At 55.2% G+C, this 19,997-nt stretch overlaps 2 protein-coding genes across 4 annotated transcripts; one reads left to right on the forward strand and one right to left on the reverse strand.

Annotated features, from left to right (window-relative positions):
• The first annotated feature begins 221 nt into the window (after positions 1-221).
• Positions 222-13,965, forward strand: TOP3A (DNA topoisomerase III alpha). Of its 2 annotated transcripts, XM_068146548.1 has the most exons (20): positions 222-368; positions 713-966; positions 2,111-2,170; positions 2,584-2,657; positions 3,721-3,796; positions 4,342-4,450; positions 5,174-5,317; positions 5,953-6,123; positions 6,339-6,439; positions 6,576-6,650; positions 6,760-6,842; positions 7,307-7,514; positions 7,673-7,858; positions 8,259-8,388; positions 8,782-8,895; positions 8,972-9,137; positions 9,545-9,688; positions 10,518-10,640; positions 10,998-11,713; positions 13,098-13,965. In XM_068146548.1, the coding sequence occupies exons 2-20, from the start codon at positions 781-783 to the stop codon at positions 13,271-13,273; spliced, it is 3,042 nt and encodes a 1,013-aa protein (XP_068002649.1). In that variant the 5' UTR covers positions 222-368; positions 713-780; the 3' UTR covers positions 13,274-13,965. The 2 variants fall into 2 exon arrangements, with proteins under 2 accessions (XP_068002649.1, XP_068002650.1); XM_068146549.1 differs by lacking the exon at positions 5,174-5,317.
• A 1,137-nt stretch (positions 13,966-15,102) lies between these two features.
• MIEF2 (mitochondrial elongation factor 2) lies at positions 15,103-19,881 on the reverse strand. 2 transcript variants are annotated; one of them, XM_068146550.1, is made up of 4 exons: positions 19,834-19,881; positions 19,195-19,348; positions 18,357-18,534; positions 15,103-17,559 (listed from the first exon to the last, which is right to left on the reverse strand). In XM_068146550.1, the coding sequence occupies exons 2-4, from the start codon at positions 19,339-19,341 to the stop codon at positions 16,505-16,507; spliced, it is 1,380 nt and encodes a 459-aa protein (XP_068002651.1). In that variant the 5' UTR covers positions 19,342-19,348; positions 19,834-19,881; the 3' UTR covers positions 15,103-16,504. The 2 variants fall into 2 exon arrangements, with proteins under 2 accessions (XP_068002651.1, XP_068002652.1); XM_068146551.1 differs by lacking the exon at positions 19,834-19,881 and adding an exon at positions 19,572-19,655.
• Between the last annotated feature and the right edge of the window lie 116 nt (positions 19,882-19,997).

Genomic DNA, 19,997 nt, shown 5'->3' on the forward strand with positions numbered 1-19,997 from the left:
CGCCGCAGCCCAGCAGCCATCTTGGAGTCACATGACGCCACGACCTCTCACCCCGGTCCGGAAGCGCAGCCGCGGCCTCCCCCCCGCTCCTCACGCCTCCTGCTGCTTCGTTAACCTTTGCCCTTCCTCGGCGTTATTTAACCCCCTACGGGCCCGGGCTCCGGAGGAAATAGGACACCGAAGCGGGGCAGGGGCGCACGACCGAGGGGCGCCGCGGGGCACCCTGGGAGCTGTAGTTCTCTTTCCCGCCACAGTGGCGCTTTACGGCAGGACGTAACGGCGAGGCAAAGCGCGGCGCGGGAGGCAGCGCCGTGCCCTGAGGAGCGCCCCGCCGGCGACAGACCGGGAAGGAGAGGGGGCTGCCCCAGGTGAGGGGAGCCCGGCCGCGGGGAAATCGGGGCGGGGAGGGGCTGCCCTTCCTGAGGAGAGCCTGGCCGGGCGGGGAGAGGAGCTGCCCCGGGTGAGGGAGGGCCCGAGGGCTGCGCGGGCAGCGCCTGAGGGAAGGCCTTGGCAGGGCAGAGGGGGCAGGGGAGCGGGCAGGACCCGGTGGGTAGCTGTGCCTGGGGGGGTGTGTAGAAAACTTCGCCATCTGCATGCAGCTGTGAGGGGGTAGCAGATGACCGGGAAGAGGATGCTCTCGGTTCTCCCGGGGCTTCCCGTTGAAAGTTGGCCGTGCAGGGGATATTCAGCCGCCGCTCTCCACCCTTGGCAGGACCCGGACCCAGGGCGAGGACACAGCAGCATGCCTTGGCCCCTCGGGAGCTGTCGCCGGCTCTTGTAATGAACATTCGAGCGAGGCTCGTGGCCAGCTGCGGGCTCAGGATGCTGCCGCAGCCCTGGCGCTGCCTCTCCCGGGCTGCAGAGGACGTGGCGTGGCAGAGGATCCGCAAGGTCCTGTGCGTGGCTGAGAAGAACGATGCTGCCCGAGGGATTGCAGAGCTGCTCTCCAACAGCAGGATGCGGCGGGTAGGGATATACCACACCTCCTTACCACTGCCTCTTAGTGGTGCAGGTGTCTGCAGCGGGTCACCTCCCCAGGGTCAGCGCACAGCACAGGTCTGCCCTTGAGTGGAGCCTGTGGCTGGTGTGGCAGCCTCTGCACGAGCAGCAGAGCATGGCAGGGGCAGTTCATATTAACAGGTGCAAATCTTGCACTGTTTTTGCCTCTGACCGTTTCTGATCACATGAGGGGACAAGAACAGCTTTGTTTTGTGGACAAACACTACTTGCTCAAACATACTTGGGAGCTGGATGCCTTTTCCTTGAGGCTGTTGGGATCCAGCCTGCCAGCTGCACCCACTCTGCCTGAGCTGTCATCCCTGGGTACTGAGCTCCACAGGGAGTGCTGCCTCTGTCCTTCCTTGCTTCACAGCATATGCAAAAGGCTTCAGGGACTGAAACCATCTGTAGTTGCACATTCCCTGTCAGAAAGCACCTCTCCTGCAGCGTCAACAAGTTCAGGAGTTTGTCAGTGTTCACCTAATAAAGCAAAGAGGGTCTGTGATTTGGAGAAGGGGGTGCAAATGTCTCCTCTCTGCTGCTTTGGTTTGTGACTGCATCAACACTTTGTATGTCCAAGCTAAGGAGAGAGAAGATGCCTCTAGAGCAGAAGGCCATGGGAGTGAAGGGTGTTATTAAGAGCCTGAGCACTGACAGTCAAGGAAAATGCCATCCAATACCCAGCCTAGGAACTTCCACAAATCTCAGTTAGGTGGAGGGTGGTCTTGGGGACCCAGGGCTGGCACACTGAGTGTCATGTGGAGCAGGACAATTGGTCAGGAACAGAACTGACCAACCCCACTCAACAAATCTATCTCCCACCATTTGTCATCACTGTCTGTGGGGAGATAACCTTGGCAGCCCCTGTAGGCCTGGTTTAAAACACTCTTAGGCTGGAGAGCACCAGGCTTAAAGCCCTCTCACCTTGGACAGCAACATTTCGATGCCTCCATGGAACAACACAGTCAATTCCCATCACCCTGCTGCAGTTTCCATGAGTACAGTATCTGGTTTTGACCCCATGCTCCCCTGTGCTCTGTCTGTAAAGTGAAGCCAAACATTTGTTCTCTGTTGGGAGCCATTCACTCATGGACTTTCCTTTTCCTTCCAGCGAGAAGGCTTTTCCAAGTTCAACAAGATCTATGAATATGACTACCAGATGTTTGGCCAGGTAGAGTTCTCTTTCATTCTGCTTTTGGATTAGAGAAGTCCAAAAAAAAAAAGGTTTAATTATTCAGAATCATTTGGCAGAAGTTACAAAACACACATCCAGTGACAGGGGCACTTGGTCCAAAGATGAGGAGAAGTCAGATGTTCTTTTCTTGCCTCAACCACTGACCTGTTTTCTTGCTTGTAAGTCAGCTTGCTGGGTTTGCATCAGTCAAAAAGATGCTGTTCAGAATTGGAAGTTTCCTCTCCCCCCCCAAATCTCTTTAGCTGGCAGCAGAGAGAAGATCTCTGCTGCTGTTAGGATCTCTCAGCAGCAGGGAGGTGTCGCTGGTTGTGCAAAGTGAGAGCTGCATCACGCTCTTGGGGCTGTGGGTGGTTTACAGGCTGCTAATTACCTTGCTGTGTCTCTTGCAGAACGTTACAATGGTGATGACATCTGTGTCAGGACACTTACTGGCTCATGATTTCAAGATGCCCTTTCGCAAATGGTCAGTATTTGGGGGTGTTGTGTTCTGCTGTCAGCTGCTGAGCAGGGGGTGGCAAGGTCAAAGACTGGGGAGCAGGGAGAGACTGACACCCCCTGAAGAGCACAGAATGTTAGGGGCTGGGAGGGACCTCTAAAGCTCATCCAGTCCAACCCTACTGCCAGAGCAGGATCACCTAGAGCAGATCAGACAGGAATGCATCCAGACAGGTCTTGAATTCATCTCCAGAGAGAGACTCCACAACCCCCCTGGGCAGCCTGTTCCAGGGCTCTGTTGCCCTCACAGGGGAAAAATTCTTCCTTATGTTTCCATGGAACTTCCTATGCCTCAACTTCCACCACTGCCACTCATCCTGTCATTGGCTCCATCCTCTTGGCACTCACCCTTTACATCTTTGTAAACATGAATGAGGTCACCCTCAGGCTCCTCCTCTCCAAGCTAAATAGCCCTCAGCTCCCTCAGTCTCTCCTCATAAGGAAGATGTTCCACTCCTTTAATCATCTCTGTGGCTCTGCCCTGGATTCTCTCTAGTACCATCCTGTCCTTAAGCTGAGGGGCCCAGAGCTGGACACAATATTCCAGATGAGGCCTCACCAGGGCAGGGTGATGAGAATCAGATTTTGTATAAAATAGCTAAAAGTATTGTTTCAGATTAGTCTTCAGAGTGCTTAAGTGCCCCAAAGTCATAGCACTGCTTAGAATACAGTAAGGCAGACCCAAAGAATTAAACTGGTTCCAACACTGGATGGATGTTGTGGTGTTCTTTGTCCTGGGGAGTGAGGTGCTTTCTCCAGCTTCCCTCCCCTTTGTTCTCTGGGCTTGAAACAAGAGAAGTTGCTTATTTTAGGGCTGCCTTCCAGGTTTGCTCTTTTCTCTGCTTGCTTTTTGGTTCTGTTGCTTTTAAGTGTAAATTCCTTGCAAACTCCAAATGATTTGGACTTTGGCCCATAACAGAATTTATTCCTACTTCGAGTAGTTGAAGAGCACAGCAGTACAGCAGCATTTAGTCTCTCACAATACCTTTTAGTCTTAGTCTTTCTTAAGCTGTTTATCCTTGGGTCACCAGGCACAGCTGCAACCCTCTGGCTCTTTTTGATGCTGAAATTGAGAAGTACTGCCCTGAAAACTATGTGGACATCAAGGTAAGTTGTTTATAAGAACCTCCCTGAAGCTCTGAGTTCAGAGGTTAGCTCCACAAATACTGTCTTAGACAGAAGGAGGACCATACCTTTGTCCTGAGCTGCTAAGTTCTGGGCCTGATCAAATTCCTCCTGCATTTCCAAGGCCTGTAGATGCTGGTCACTTAGGACATGAAAAGTTTCCTGCTTGTGTAGCATTCGTGCAGCAAAGGAACAACTTTGTTGCTAAGAGCAGAGATTCTCTTTTTTGGCAACTCGGTGGTACTGGAAGTTGTGTCTTAAGCTGTACACAAAAGAACATTTTCAGGCTGGTGCAATCCCATCCAGGCCATGCTTTTTAACAGAGTTTGGGGTAAATAAATGACTCAGTCCTGTGGAAAGCTGCCTAATCTCATGAGAGACAATTGCAAACTGCTATTGCAACAATCTATCTCTGTGGATACTCCTTGCATTTCATGTTCAGTTCGTGAGTCATCCCCCAGTTAAATGACAAACCCAGTGGCCTGTGGTGTCTCACTCACTCGCTCTGTGCTGCTTTCTCCCCTCAGAGAACCCTTGAACGAGAAGTGCAGCAGTGTCAGGCTCTGGTGATCTGGACGGACTGTGACCGAGAGGGAGAGAACATTGGCTTTGAGATCATCCACGTCTGCAGAGCTGGTGCGTGCAGCATCGCTCTGAGTGCCTCACAGTGCTGGCTTCACTGCTCTTGCTGCTTGGAGGTCTCATGGCAGGCATAGTCTCAGTCTTACTGTGTCCAGCTTAAACATCTTGACTGTAGGTCTGATAGATCATAGTCACAGACTGGCTTAGGTTAGAAGGGATCTTTAAAGGTCAGCAGGGACATCTGCAACTAGAGCAGGTTGCTCAGAGCCCCGAACAACCTGACCAGGGATGGGGCATCTCCCACCTCTCTGGGCAACCTGGGACTGTGTCCAGCCACCCTCTGTAAAAAATGTCTTCCTGCTCTGTAGTCTGAATCTCCCTCATTTAGTTTCAAACCATCACCCCATGTCCTGTCACAACAGGCCCTGCTCAAAAGTCTCTCCCCGTCTCTCCAGCCTCATTAAGTACTGAGGCCATAAGAAGGTCTCCCTGGAGCCTTCTCTTCTCCAGGCTGAACAACCCCAGCTCCCTCAGCCTGGCCTCACAGGAGAGGGCTTCCAGCCCTCCCATCCTTGCTGCAGCCTCCTGTGTCCCTGCTCCTGTGTCCCAGGTCCCTGTCTCTCCTGTGCTGTGGCTCTGTTAGGCCATGAATACATCCAGCTGTTGGGCAGCTCTAGATACAGTCGGCAGCACCCTCTTCAGAAGACAGCTGTTAGCTGCTCCTTTGCTGTGGTGTTTGAGCCTCTCTTTGGTTTCCTCTGTGCTGCTGGCTGCTAGTGAAGCCGAGCCTGCAGGTGTTCCGAGCCCGCTTCTCCGAGATCACGCTGCAGGCGGTCAGGACAGCCTGCGAGAACCTCACCCACCCTGACCAAAGAACCAGCGACGCCGTCGACGTCAGGCAGGAGCTGGACCTCAGGATAGGTGCGTGAGGTGCACAGAGCTGAGGGCAGGCTGCCAGGCCTGGGCTGCTGCACCCACCTCTGCTGAGAGGGAGGGAGTGAGGAAGAGCGTGGTAGGCAGGCAGGGATCAGTTTTGCTCTCAATGTGTAGCTTATGGTCTGGAAGTACTTGAACTGCCTTAGGCTGCTGGACGAACGAGGTAGCCATCCATGAGCCTCTCCTTGCTTCTCCTCTAACCACACTGAATGCACATTGTTAAAGCCCAGCAAGGGGCATTCAGAAATCATCATTACCCCAAACACAAGACAGAAGTGCCCTCTATATGGTCATACATCTGGTTTTGGTTTAGATCACATCCAACTAAATCCCATCTCATGCTTTTCTCAAGCGTGCTGTTTGATGTAGATGTTAGGTTGATAGCTCCTGCAGCACTGACAAGCTTCTGTAACCAACTATTGGAGCAAAATAGTGCCATGGGCTAGCTGATTGGATGGTGTTGGGTGGTAGGTTGGACTCCATGATCTCTGAGGTCTTTTCCAACCTGGTTGATTCTGTGGAAATTAATACTCAGGAGTATTGGAAAGAGCCATCTGAAGTGTTGTGATTCTCCTCCAGTGCTGTTGTATTCAGATCTAGTGTCCATTTCACTTGCCCAGGCGCAGCCTTCACCAGATTCCAGACTCTGAGGCTCCGGAAGATCTTCCCTGCTATTTTAGCAGATCAGCTGATCAGCTACGGCAGCTGCCAGTTCCCAACCCTGGGCTTTGTGGTCGAACGCTTCAAAGCCATCCAGGCCTTCGTTCCTGAAGCCTTCTATAAAATTAAAGGTATGCTTATGGAGAACAAGTCCTGGGCTCTGTCTTAAGGGGCTTGATGTGTAGAGAAAGTAAAGACATCAGGGCAACAACCAAATGATGCTGTGGAGGTGGTTTCCTCTTCCTTTGCCTTTGTGAGCACTAAGCAGAACCGAAAGGTTTCCCAATGTCTCTGCTGTGTTTCCCCATGTCTCACTCCTGCATCACTGAGATCTGTTCTTCAACAGTGACTCATGATCAGGAAGATGGCAGCGTGGTCTTCAACTGGAAGAGGAACCGACTCTTCAACCACACAGCCTGCCTGGTCCTTTACCAGATGTGTATGGAGGTAGGAGAGCTTGGAAAGAGTTGTGTCACCCAGGAGTAGGCAAACATTTCCTGCTCCCCTCTCGCTCAAGACATTGAACAACAGTTTGTGTAAACTCTTAGAGGAGACCTTTGCATTTTGCTTACTCTCTGCCTAGGATCCAGTAGCAACTGTTGTTGAGGTTGCCAGCAAGCCAAAGAGCAAGTGGAGACCTCTGCCCCTGGACACTGTGGTATGTTTGAACTGTGCTGAAAGGCCTTCTCTGAAAGCAGCTTTGAACTCCACTCCCCACTCTGCATTATGCACAAACACTTTCTTCTTTCTGGCCCCTCCCAACGCAGGAACTTGAGAAGTTGGCTTCCCGCAAACTGAAAATAAACGCCAAGGAAACCATGAGAATAGCAGAAAAACTTTATACCCAGGGGTAAGAAAGCAGGGCTGGAGCACAGGTTATTGAGGAGTGGCTGAGGGAGCTGGGGGTGGTCAGCCTGGAGAGAAGGAGGCTCAGGGGAGACCTTCTCATTCTCAACAACTCCCTGAAAGAAGGTTGGAGCCAGGTGGGGGTTGGTCTCTCTTGTCCAACATGAGGAACAATTTCTTCCCCAAAAGAGTTGTCAAGCCCTGGAACAGGCTGCCTAGGGCAGTGCTGGAGTCCCATCCCTGGAGGGGATTGGGTAGATGTGGTGCTGAGGGACATGGTTCAGTGGCTCCCTGCCAGTGCTGTGTTTAGGGTTGGACTCCACGTTCTTAAAGGTCTCTTCCAACCTAAGCTATTTTATGTTTCTAAGACCTGTGCTTGGTAAACTTAATTCTTTCAGAAGTAAATGGGTTGTAGCCCAAAATGTGAAGCATCCTGGAGCACCTCTTACAGTGCTCTTTCTTCTTCAGGTTCATTAGCTACCCTCGAACTGAGACCAACATTTTCCCCAAGGAGCTGAACCTCTCTGCCTTAGTACAACAGCAGACACAGGACCCCAACTGGGGGGCTTTTGCACAGAGGATTCTGGATCAGGGTGGGCCAACTCCTCGCAGTGGAGCCAAGTCAGATCAGGCTCACCCTCCCATCCACCCCATAAAGTACACTGCTAACCTGCAGGTGTGTGTCACAGGGGCGGGGGGGGGTTGTATGGCTCGATAATTAAAGATCTAAGTGTAAAAATGGTCATGGGCAGAGTATCCTCACCTGAGAGCTCCCTACCCTTTGAGACCTCTCTCAGACACAGGAGGACACTGAGCCTCTTCCTCTGGTTTCAGGGCAACGAGCAGAGGCTGTATGAATTCATCGTGCGCCACTTTCTGGCTTGCTGCTCTGAAGATGCCAAGGGGCAGGAGACAACTGTGGAGGTCGACATTGCCAACGAACGATTCATCGCCCAAGGACTAATGATCCTGGCCCGAAATTACCTGGAGGTCTATCCCTATGAGAAGTGGAGTGACAAGGTAAGACCCTGGAACAACCTGGATGGGAGTGGCTGAAGTACCTGGAGTTTAAAATCATTCTCCACTGCCAACTTCAGAGCCCTCTACACAACGTCCTGTGACAGTTTCTGACCCCCTGGGCTGGTTCTCTCAGAGCCACCTCTGCTGAAAACCTGAGCAGCTTTACTGTGCCAGCTTGGGATAGATTCTTCCCCTCTTAACACCCCAGCAGAGACCATAAGGGCTGTGGGGTTGGACTGCAGCTGCTGTTCTGCTGGCTCGTTGCTGGCTAATCCCAAGGACCCTGAGGCTGGCATCTCCTCCAGAACAGGCTGCTCTTCTCTTGCTGCACTGGCCTGCTGTTAGCCTGGCACTTTGTCTTCAGTGAATGGAGTTTCAAAGAGCTTCTCCTTCCCTTCAGGTTATCCCAGTGTATCAGAAAGGGGCTCGCTTTCAGCCCACTACAGTGGAGATGGTGGATGGGGAAACCAGCCCCCCCTTGCTCCTCACAGAAGCGGATCTCATCGCTCTCATGGAGAAACACGGCATTGGTCAGTATTGGCAGCATGGCCTTTTGCTCCTGGCAGAGCTTTGGTCAGAAGCTGCTTCTCAGCTTGCTAACACCAGTTAGTTCTGTCCCTCCCTCAGAGCAGGGACTTCCCTAAATGTCACTTCAGGTGAAAAATCACAGGACAAAGAGATTAGATCTGCTGTGGGCAAAGTCCAAGGGTCCTAAGGAGCCTGCAGAGTGCCTCTGGCCCTAGGGAGATGAGCAGTATAGAGTCCAGGGTGTGCCTGCTGGCACACTGGTTGCCTCAGTACCAGTGGGACATGAGGGCAGTGCTGCTCCCAAGTTGTCTCCTTGTCCCTTTAGCTCTTTGCACTCTGCACTGGACACAGGGTAGGTCACCTTTGGCCTCCCCAGACGAGCTGTGTGCTTTCAGGGACGGACGCCACTCACGCCGAGCACATCGAGACCATCAAGACGCGGATGTACGTCGGCCTCACGGCGGATCAGCGCTTCCTGCCCGGCCACCTGGGCATGGGGCTGGTGGAAGGTAAGGGCAGTGCCCCTCGGGGGGTAGGTTCCTCACCTTCTCTTTCCTTTTGCTGACTGTGCAGTGTGTCCCTCAGGTTATGATTCCATGGGCTATGAGATGTCCAAGCCTGACCTTCGAGCTGAGCTGGAGGCTGATCTGAAGCTGATCTGTGAGGGGAAGAAGGACAAATCTGTAGTGTTGCAGCAGCAGGTTCAAAAGTACAAGCAAGTCTTCATCGAAGCTGTGGCCAGAGCTAACAAGTGAGTCTTTGCCTTCTTCTGTTTGCTTTACTCTTCTGAGATGTGCTGGCTTCTTCTCTGGGGCTCAGCCTGGAGTGGGATCCTACCACACTGTTTCCTTGGAGCTCTGCCCAGCGTGTGGGCATTTGCATGGGCAGGGATGACTCACAGACTGGCACGCTGTCATCAATTGGTGCCAATTAACTGATCATCCTGCTTTAAACCCTTAACACTGAATTCAGAGCTGGCTGAAGGGGGTGGCAACAGGCACTGACCTCTTTCATGTGGTACCCACACCTAGCCTGTTCCAGAGGCGTGGTGCTGAATCAACATGTTCGTGGAGAAGCTCGGAAGGGCTGCGTGGAGAGCAGAAGCTGCCAGTTCACTGCAGAGGAGACACACAGGATGCTCTGTTTGTTTCTCTATAGGCTGGACCAGGCCCTGGCTCAGTATTTTGGAGAAGCTGCAGAAATTGTAGAGCAAGAGGAGGTCTACCCAGCAACCCCTGCTGCTGTTCGGAAGTGCCCCCAGTGCAACAGCGACATGGTGCTGAAGAGCAAGAAGAGCGGCGGGTGGGTGCTCTCCTCTGATGCAGCAATTAGCCTTCTGTGCTGGTTTGTGTTCTTCTAGGCATTGCTGCTTTACCTCCTCTCTGCAGCAAGCATGGAAACTTGGGCTGCAGCTAAACTCCACCAGCTACACAAGCTGTGTGGGCTCGCTCTTCTGGCTAAGAAGGCCAACGGTATCTTGGGGGGCATTAAGAATGTGAGCAGCAGGTCAAGGGAAGGTCTCCTCCCTCTCAACTCTGCCCTAGAGAGGCCACATCTGGAGTACTGGGTACAGTTCTGGGCTCCCCAGTTCAAGACAGACAGGGAACTACTGGAGGAGGGAAGGCAGAGAGACCTGGGGCTGTTTAGCCTAGAGGAGAGCAGCCTGGGAGGGCACCTCCTCAGTGCTCAGCACTGGGGACAAGAGGGTGGTGCCAGCCTCTTCTCAGTGGTGCCCAGCAACAGGACAAGGGGCAGTGGACACAAACTGCCAGGAGATTCCATCAGAACAGGAGGAGAAAATTCCTTGCTGTGAGGGTGCTGGAGGCCTGGTGCTGCCCAGAGAGGTTGTGGTTTCTGCTTCTCAAGCGATTCCAAACTCCCCTGGACATTGTGATCCTGGGCAGCCTGCTGTGGGTGACCTTCCTTTAGCAGAAGGGTTGGACTGGATGATCTCCAGAGGCAACTTCCAATCCTTACCATGCTGGGATTCTGTGGCTCAGCTGAACCTCTCTCCAAGTACATACTTACCCTTACAGTGTATTGTCTTGGCAATTTCTGGTGGCTGAGAAAACAGGAGCCCAGGTCACTGACTGTTAGCCTCTTCCTCACCTGGTGCTCTGTCCCTTGGCAGGTTCTATCTCAGCTGCACAGGCTATCCAGCTTGCAAGTCTGCAGTCTGGTTTCCTGATTTCGTGCTGGATGTGGCCAGGGATGAGAGCATCTGTGATGTGTGCAAACCACATCCAGTTCACAGGTAGGTCAGACCCCGGGGAGACAATGCCTCAGATGCTGCCTGGTAGCCATCAGGGCCAGAGACTTCCTTGAGAAGGCTGAGCAACCATCTTCCATTCCAGTCTTGGAAGGCTGGAGCAGTGCTGGAGGACAGAAAGAAGAGGGGCTGGGAAAACCAGAGTAAGCACAGCAGAATTTCCAAGTCCAAAACAAGATCTGCTGCTGGGGGTTACATTGTTGGCCCACGTCTGGGTTCTTCACCGGGGGCAAGAGCCAGTTGACACACAGTCAGGGGATTTGTTCTCTCCAGGAAAGGCTGCTAGACTGTACTGCCACACAACCATGGGCTGGGAGACTTTCACTCTTCCTTTGCCTTTAGGCTGAAGTTGAAATTCAAGAGAGGCAGCGTTCCCCCCATGGTGCCCCTGGAGTTGGTTGGCTGCGTCGGAGGCTGCGATGAGATGCTGAAGGAGCTCCTGGACCTGAAGTACTCCCACAGGCCCTCCCTGCCGGCAGCGCCAGCCAGCCAGCCAGCTCACCACCCGCAGGCCAACAGCTCCCTTAACAGAGCTAGTGGGGAAAACAGGCCTGTGAGGGGGGCCACAAACCAGGCAGCAGGACGCCCGCTCCCCACCAGCTCCACGAGGCCAGCCAGGGCGGCTGCCGCCGGGAGCGACGCAGTGATGTGCAACTGCGGGAGCGAAGCCCTGCTCCTGACGGTGCGCAAAGAAGGCCCCAACCAGGGCAGGCAGTTCTACAAGTGCAGTGCCAGCGCCTGCAACTTCTTCCTCTGGGCTGATCAGCAGGCAGAGGACAGAAGCGGGGCAGCTCTGCGGGGCTCTGCGCAGCCCCAGCCCTCGGCAGGAAGGGGCCCAGCAGGACTGCAGCGCCGGGGAGGAGGGAGAGGCCCAGAGCCCTTTGGAAGCAGCAGCTCTGATGTGGGAGGCGGCACAGTCTGCAACTGTGAGCAGCCGGCAGTCACACGCACCGTGCAGAAGGAGGGGCCCAACAAGGGGAGGCAGTTCCACACCTGCCCCAAGCCCCGAGAGCAGCAGTGTGGCTTCTTCCAGTGGGCAGATGAAAATGTGGCACCAGGTAAGGCTGGCCCGGGGGTGAGACACGAGGGTTGGAGGCTGGGCCGGGGGTGAGACACGAGGGTTGGAGGCTGGGCCAGGGGTGAGACACAAGGGTTGGAGGCTGGGCCAGGGGTGAGACACGAGGGTTGGAGGCTGGGCCGGGGGTGAGACACGAGGGTTGGAGGCTGGGCCGGGGGTGAGACAGGATGGTTGGAGGCTGGCTAGGCCGGGGGTGAGACACGAGGGTTGGAGGCTGGCCTGGGGGTGAGATACGAGGGTTGGAGGCTGGCCTGGGGGTGAGACACGAGGGTTGGAGGCTGGGCTTGACTCTTACACAGGCATAATGCCACCATGGTGTGACAGCTCTTACCCATGGACTTGTTTGGGTTGGAAGAGATCACTGAGTCTAACCATTAACCCAGCACTGCCAGGTCACCACCAGACCGTGTCCCTCAGCACCACATCTGCAAATCTTTTCAATCCCTCCAGGAATGGGGACTCCACCACTGCCCTGAGCAGCTTGTTCCAGGCCTTGACAGCCTTTCTGGGGAAGAAATTCTTCCTCATGTCCAACCTAAACTTTCTCTGGTGCAACTGATAGGTTTAACAGACATGAGAACATCTGTCAGCAGCATTATTGCACCACAAATGTCACTTGTGACAGCCCAGCCTGGCTTACCTTCCCCAGTGCTGGCAGGAGACCTCCTCATAGCACACGTGAGCCCTGAGCAGGATGCTTGGCTTCTGCCTGCAGTAAGCTTGAGTGGCTGTCCATGTCTCCTGGGATAAAGGCCAGCATTGTCCAACAGCTTGTTTGGGAATCCATCCTCCCAGATGCTGGTGCTCAGCTTTGTGAGGCAGTGGCACCGCTTTTGGAGATCTAAAGCCCCTTCTGTCGCACCAGGAGAACTCTGCTGCTCCTCTGCCCTAGTTTAGGAATGCAGTGAAAGGCCAAGTCTGTCTGAAGCTTTGATCAGAGCTGAGAGACTGAGTGTGGCTGCTCTGGAATGATGCTGAAAACAAATACCCATAAATAATCACAAAAGAAGGATGCAAAAGAAAAGTGGCACAGAGGGACAATGCAGTACAGAGTTGGAGACGTGGTCTTCGACACTGGCTGCCACCTCCTCCTCCTCCTCCTCAGACATTTGGGCCTCAAGGGCTAGAATCAAGTTTTTAAAACAATTTAAACCCCAAGTTTTCCTCTGGCATGTTTTGTTTCTGCTTCAGCTGTAGGCCAGAGCCTGCAACAAGGCAGACACATGGGCAACACTGAGACAAAGCTGAAGTCAGCACAGCCTCAGGAATAATCTGAGGGCTGGGATAGAAAATCCTCAATCTGCCATTTTGAGCTTCTGTTTCCCACCTTCAAAGGTATTTAAATGCAACTTGTTTCTCTCTAGGGCCTTCTGGAGATGTCTCTGTGAACTCTGGCACCAGTGGATACTCAAGAGGGTTGGGAAGTAAAGCCAAGAGGCCAGAGAGCTTCCCCTCAGGAGGTGCTGCCAAGAAACCACGGACCTGTGGCATCTGCCACCAGCCTGGCCACACTAGGAAAAACTGCCCTCACAACCACTGAGCCTGGGAGGACCTCTCAAGAGCCTGAAAGGGCCAGGGTTGGGAGCTGCCACAGGGACAGCTACTGCTGAAAGGAACTGGAGGCTGCAAGCAAGGCTGTTGAGTGCTTCCTGGCAGGGCTGGTGCAGGCATCCTGGCACATGCATGAGGTGCTTGGGCAATGAGGATTCAAGCAGCTTTGAAAGGTGCTGTCAGCCCTGGTGCTCAGCTGCTCTTCTGCTCAGCAGAGTGGGTTAACCTAACCATTTCAAGAGGCATTTGGAGAATGCAGAGAAGACAGCACTGGATCTACTCCACTGGCAGCTTCTGGTGGTGGTACACAGCCTTTCCCCATGAGGAAGAGCTGGATCACAGCTGTGAGGATGCTGGGGCTGCTTGGCCCTTCCCAGTCCCTATCTTTCCACAGTGTGGAAGCCTGAGTTCAACATTCCCCTTTTGGCTTTGTTGGTCACAGTCCCACACCCCTCACCCTGGCTGCCCTGCCAGCAGAGGAGGGCTGGGTGTGGAGAAGCCAGAGCTGGTGCTTGCCTCCAGAGCAAGCTCAGCTGCAGAGCTTGGAGAAAGCCTTAGACAGTTCCTGGATTCCTAGCCAAGTTCTTCCTGACACCTTCAGCCTCTGTGATGCTGCTGGCAAAGGGAAGTTCTTTTTGTCAAGCTAATTAAGTTCCACATTAAAAGATTATTTAATTTTTACATTTGAGAGGGTGACTTCTTAACTCTGCCTCCTTTCTGCTTCTGACTTAACCCAGCTCAGCTGTTACTCTAGGAGCACCCACCCAAAGCTTGCTCTTCCCACTCCTTGGAACAATACTGGAAGCTTTCTTGGCAGAAACTCCCCACAGTTCTTTAGCAGTGAGCTGCAGAGGGGATGGGAAAGAGGTTTCAGCTCACCAGCTGGGCCTGCTGCAGCCTTGCTGCCCAGGGAAGGACAGACAGACAGACAGCTGACTGAGCTGAAGGGAGGGTCTGTTTTCCCAGCACTTAGTTTACACTGAGCTCCCTGGGAAGCCAGGCTGCCTCCTCCCTCACTGCTGGGGCTTTCTCTCTACATCAAAGCAAGCAGATCCACAAGGCTCCCCTGTCTTCTTGTGCCAGAGGACAGCAGTGGCTTTGCCCCAGGGCCTCTGATGGTGCTCAGCACCCTGCTGGATGCAGACCAGTTCCCCAGCGTCAGCACAGCGGTGACAGAGGGCAGCCAGGAGGCTGAAGCACTTGGTTTAGCTCGAAGCAGAGGAGACCACAGCAGCACAGGTTCACTTTAAGGTCTGCACAAGAAAGCAGAGAGCCTCTAACTCTGCTGCAGCCTTCCTTTCTGGGCCTAAATCCACGGAATGAGGTCAGGAGAACTCAAGTTTCATTTCCCTGTACCCCTCACTCCCACAATTAGCAGCTGTTGCCTAAAAATACAGACCTGTGGCTAACATAACAGGGCCACAAAGCTTTGCAATGCAGCCACTGATCTGACAGGAGCCTGGGAAGCAGCCTCTGAAAGGCACCAGCAGCAGAAGGCATTTCTGTAACACCCAAGCAGCAGCTGAAGTGCTGCTGATGGCAGCAGCCACAACCAACTTCCCTGGCCTAACCCTGGTCAGCATTCAGTAGTTGGAGCCACTGAGGGAATGGCACAAGCTCAGTGTCCAGACAGCTCCTGTGCTGCAGGCAGCCACTGGAAGAGAAAGGCCTTGGCAGGACAAGGTCTGACCACCACCAAGCTCCCCTCAGAGGGTGGGGACCCACTGGACAGCCCTGAGTGGTTCAGGCCAACACAGCTGGAGGATGGCTTCAGCCCTTACTAAGGGGCAAGGAGACAAAAATGGAGCTGACACAAACCCCAGTGCACACAGGGAAGGTTTATTCTCATCACTAACACCTGGAGGAACAAACTAAGTCAGACTGGGAGAAGCAGCAGGAGGTTTTTATTCCTCTGCTAAACAAGAGGAGAGCTGTAAAGAAATCTAACCCCCAGCAGCTGCTCCCCTTGAAGTCCACAGGGCTTTTTTCTTTCCCCATCTCCACACCAGTGTGCAAAACCAGCCCTTCCCATTAAACAGGAGAATACATTTTGTCACCCTGGGACTACAGCCAGGGCCAAAGTCTTCAAGCAGCCACTCAAAGGGGGAAAAAAAAGAAACAAAACCACAACAAAACCACAAAACAACACCCAAACAAAACCAATCTCCATGAAAAGCACAAACCCCTCAGCTCTTGCAAGACTCTCCTCTGAGCATCATCCCTGCCCTACACCAGAGGGCTTAGGGGGAACAGGACCCCAAGACAGCAGTAATACATGTGTGAAAAGGTCACTGGACAGGCTGGGAGGGAGGCTGGGGTTGGTTGCAGAGCAGCAAGTACCCACAGAGGGGGAGAGGCTTTACCCAGCAGGCAGGGGACACAGCCCTGCTGCAGCCTCCACCAAGGGACCAACACCAGGAGCCTCCCAGGAGTCTCCCAGGAGTCAGCAGCTCTTTATCTGCCACCACAGATGGTTCTGGGGACACCTTGCAGCCAAACTGCTGTGGGACAAGAGCCACAAGGCCCCAGCAGCATGCTGGGAGCACAGCCCTTCCTCAGAGCAGTGCCAGTACCGGTAGGATGAAGAGGTAGGGCTGAGCTCACCCTCTTTGGCAGCTGGAAGTTCCCCAAGGATAAACCCACAGCCGTCTTTGCTGTGGCTGTGCCTTCAAGAGCCCAGACAACCACCCAGGGCATCTACTGGAGCCTTAGACCAGATTGGCAACATCCTGCAGACAGGTGAGGGACAGGGCACAGTAAGACCAAGGTGGGTGCTGGCGAAAGGACAGACCCAGCGCTCAGGGCACTGTGCCTGTGGGGTCTGCAGGACACAGCAGCAGCAAGGAATTGCTCCCCTCCAGCTGGCCTCAGAGCAGGAGGGGAGCCTGGCAGCTGGGACAACAGGCAAGGGACACGTGGAAGCAGAGACCAAACATGCTGCCAGTCTGCTCCCAGTGGATGAGACTCACCTGCAGGTACTTGAGATGTGGGCTGCACTCACCCTGGGCTTGGCAGAGCCTCCCAGCCAAAGGCTCCTCCTGCCAGCACCCACCTCTGAGCAGGCACATTTTATTCAGGCAGGAAATGTTTGGGTTTTATCTCATAAAGTGCAAGAACTTTGCCTCTCACTGACTAGCCAACTAGAAGCATCACAACCCTCTGAGGAGGAGCAGCAGAGGGGTGAGGAACACCCCGTGTCCAGGGGCTCCCCACTCACTGGTCACTTGTCCTTCAGCAGGAGCTCTGGCTCAGATAGGGCTCTGTAGAGCATGAAACCCATCTCATCGATTTCCTCTTCCAGCAGCTCACAGAGGAGGTTGATTTTGGGGTTGAAATAGGAGGGCAGGACCCCTCTCTCCAGGTAGCCCACCAGCTCCTCCAGCACCTGCTGGAACCTGTCAGCCAGGCTCTCCTCTGCCCAGTCCGAGGTGGTGGCACTGAGGTGAAGCACGGCGTGGGTCAAGGGGCTGCCGCTGAGCTTGTGCAGGGTGGGGTGGGTCCTGCAGACGCCGTCCAGGAGGCGGAGGCAGAGCTGCCGCGCCCCGGAGTCCCCAGCATCCAGCTCCCTCACCTTCCAGGCCTCTGCCCTGGCAAAGCTCTCCAGCCAGAGGTTTTCCACCAGTCCTTCAGGAGGAGCAGACAGCAGAACCTTGCCCTCCATTTCCACCGTGGGGAAGAGAGTGATGCTGAGCTCCGCCTGGTCGTGTTTGACTTCCAGCTTCAGCTCCCGGGAGGCCACAACGGGGTGGATGAGGCTGCCCAGCAGGCTGCCGATGGCCGGCCAGTTGATGGAGGCCACCAGCATCTTGTGGAGGCTCTCATTGAGTGCATTGGAGGAGAGGTACTGGCCCACCATGAACCTGTCCCAGGGGCTAGACCCACGAGGGAAATACTCCAGGTCGGTTCTCTTGATCATCCAGTACCGAGGGTTCCTCACCACGGTGTCCTCTCCCGGGATGAGGCTCCAGAGCGTGGGCTCAAGGACCACCGGCAGCATGAAGTGGATGTGGTCAGCAGACAGAGCCCCGAGGCCATCGAGCAGGGGCCCGCTCAGGAAGAGGCTGCCAAAGGGCAGCTCTGGGCACTTGCTCCGCAGGAAGTTCTGCAGCTGGGTGCAGATGCTCCTGGCCAGCTGGGGGGTGAGGGATGCTTGCCCCTTGGACAGAGCCAGCCAGCTGCTGTAGTGGGAGAGGAGCTTCTCCTGCAGTGTGAGGCAGCGTGGAGGGTTGGATTCCACCTGAGGGGTCTCCAGAGGGGCAGTGCAGACCTTGGGCTCTGTGAGAAAGGGATGGGGCAGAGTAGAGAGAGAAGTCCTGAGCAGACTGTCTGGAACCTGCAACAGCAGTTTCTCCTGGGCAGAGGCACAAGCTGGGTGTCCAGCCCTCAGCCCACCTCTCTGAAGAGAAGGCTGCCCTTGCCAAGAGGGCCACCACCAAGTCCTCTGACCTTCACAGCACTTCTCAGCCAAGGCAAAGCCCAGGCTAACCTCAAACCCCACAGCACCCTGGCTCACCCCTCAGCTAGAGCTGGGCTTACCAGGCCAAGCATCAGCAGCCAGGCAGGGGCCTCACTGCCAGGGTCCCTACCCGCTCCAGCTTGCTCTGATGCCTGCCTGATCGCTCGAGTCCTGCAAATCCCAGTCCAGCATCTCAGGACCTGCCCTGCTCTCAGCTGGGCTGCTTTCCCACTTGGAAAAACTCCATCTGTGCAGGCAGTGGGACAAGACAACCTTTGTCTGTGGCAGCTCCAAGCCCACCTCTAGGCAGGGCTGACCCAGAAAATGGGCAGAGCAGACACTGCTCCAGAGAAAACAAAGCCCCAGCAGCCTCCACCACGCTGCAGCAGCCCAGACGTTATTGGAGGTGCTGTTACTGTGGGCATTGCCTAAAAAGGGGCTGCAGCTCCTGAGCCTCCCAGGAGGGAGGGCACAACCGAGTCAGCTTTCTGGATACTGAGCTAAAAATAACCTGGAGCTCCCAGAGTGGCAGGAGCAGCGGCACAGCCGGCCTGGAGCACATCAAGGTGATCCTCCTGACCGTGGTGAGAGCTGGCACAGACACTGTGAGCCTCACCTGGCACTGGTGGCCGAGCTGGAGAGAGCAGAGGTGCACTGAGGTCTTCCCTTCTCTGCTTCTTGGGAGGTTTTGGTGTTGCCTTGATCAAGGCCAAGTCCTGCCAGCTCTCCTCCAGGGTCTTCTGCTCCGCTTTGGGGTCACCATCGTCTCGAGGGCTGGTGGCTCGGTCAATCAGCTGGAAGGAGGGAAAACCCACCCAGATGAGGAGTTACCTTTGTGCCATTCCCCCCCAGTCACACTCTGAATCCCTGGGGACAGCAGCCCCTCTGCTACACACAGCCCCACGCAGGGCTGCTGCTAGCCCAGTGCTGGAGGGCACAAAGGTGCACATTCCCTCCCTGCAGATTTTAAGTGGAAAGCAGTCAAGTGTCCACATGGGAATTGAGCCCAAGGTGCCTTTCTGGGTGGGATATTGTATCCAAAACACAAGAATGTTAACATGATTAAGGCTGGAAAAGACATCTAAGATAACATTGAGTCCAACCATCCACCCAGCACCACCATGACCACTAAACCATGTCCCCAAATGCCATGTCTACAAGTTTTTTAAGTGCCTCCAAGCTTGGTGTCTCCACCACATCACTGGGCAGGCCTGCTCCAGTGCCTGATTGTACTGTTCTAGGTAACCAGGGTACAGGGATGTTTGTGTCCCCACAGGCTGGGGGCTGGCAGCTCTATGCTCATGGTGCCAGCACCATTGCTGCCAGACTCAAGGAATGAGCTCCACAAGTAGGGAGCAGCCATTGGGGTTGGAGCGTTATCTTCCTCTGCTGCAGATAGGGACCAAATCATACGTCCTCCACAGGACAGCCCAGCCCGTCTTCCAAGCCCTTACCCTCTTGACGACCAGCGTGGCGATGGCCAGCACAGCCGCGCCGCTGACGCCCAGCACCAGCCTGGCGTTGGCCAACAGCAGGTCGAGGACACTGCCCAGCCCACTGTCATCCTGCCGCTTGCCCCGCTGACGTGTGAACTCGGCCATGGTCCCCCTGCAGAGACAGGGAGAGAGCAGCAGCAAAGGTGTCACGCTGGATGGGGTGTCTCCAGGGGACACCGAGCCCGTAGGACGGGGTTCTTGTTTGGAGGGGAACGGGAGCTTCTGTGGAACTCGTCCCCCGGCTCCCCTCCACCGCCGGGGCAAAGGCTCCTGGGTGCAGCGGAGGAGCAAGGGTCACACAGGCAAAGGGTGACCCAGGAGAAAAGAAGGCTCACCCGCTCCTCGCCTATCCCAGGGGGAAGTGGCGGTTCTGGGGTGCGGTGTGGGGGTAACCAGCCCCACGGCCTGCGCTCCCCGGGAGGGGAGCGGGACAGAGCCCCCAGGGCGGCCTAGGGTAGGTGGCCCGGAACCGCGGGTACTGCCCGGGGCCGCCTCGGAGCCCCGACCCGCCCGAGCGCAGGACCGGACCGGACCGGACACCTCGGAACTGGACACCCCGGGACCGGGACCGGCCCCCCTATCCCTGCCCGCACTCACCCCCGGCGCTGCCAGCGGCCCGCGCGTGCCGGAGCGCTACGCACCCCCCCTTCCACCAACGCTAGCCAATAGGAGCCCGGCTTGGTGCGGCCCCGCCCAGTCGCGTACCGACGCTAATCCCGGCACCGCCCTTTCCACGCGTGACGTTACCGCCGGAGGCGTGG

Source organism: Melanerpes formicivorus, unplaced genomic scaffold (assembly GCF_026170545.1).
Source record: "Melanerpes formicivorus ecotype bairdi unplaced genomic scaffold, bMelFor1.0.p_v2 SCAF_14, whole genome shotgun sequence".
Lineage (NCBI taxonomy): Eukaryota > Metazoa > Chordata > Aves > Piciformes > Picidae > Melanerpes > Melanerpes formicivorus.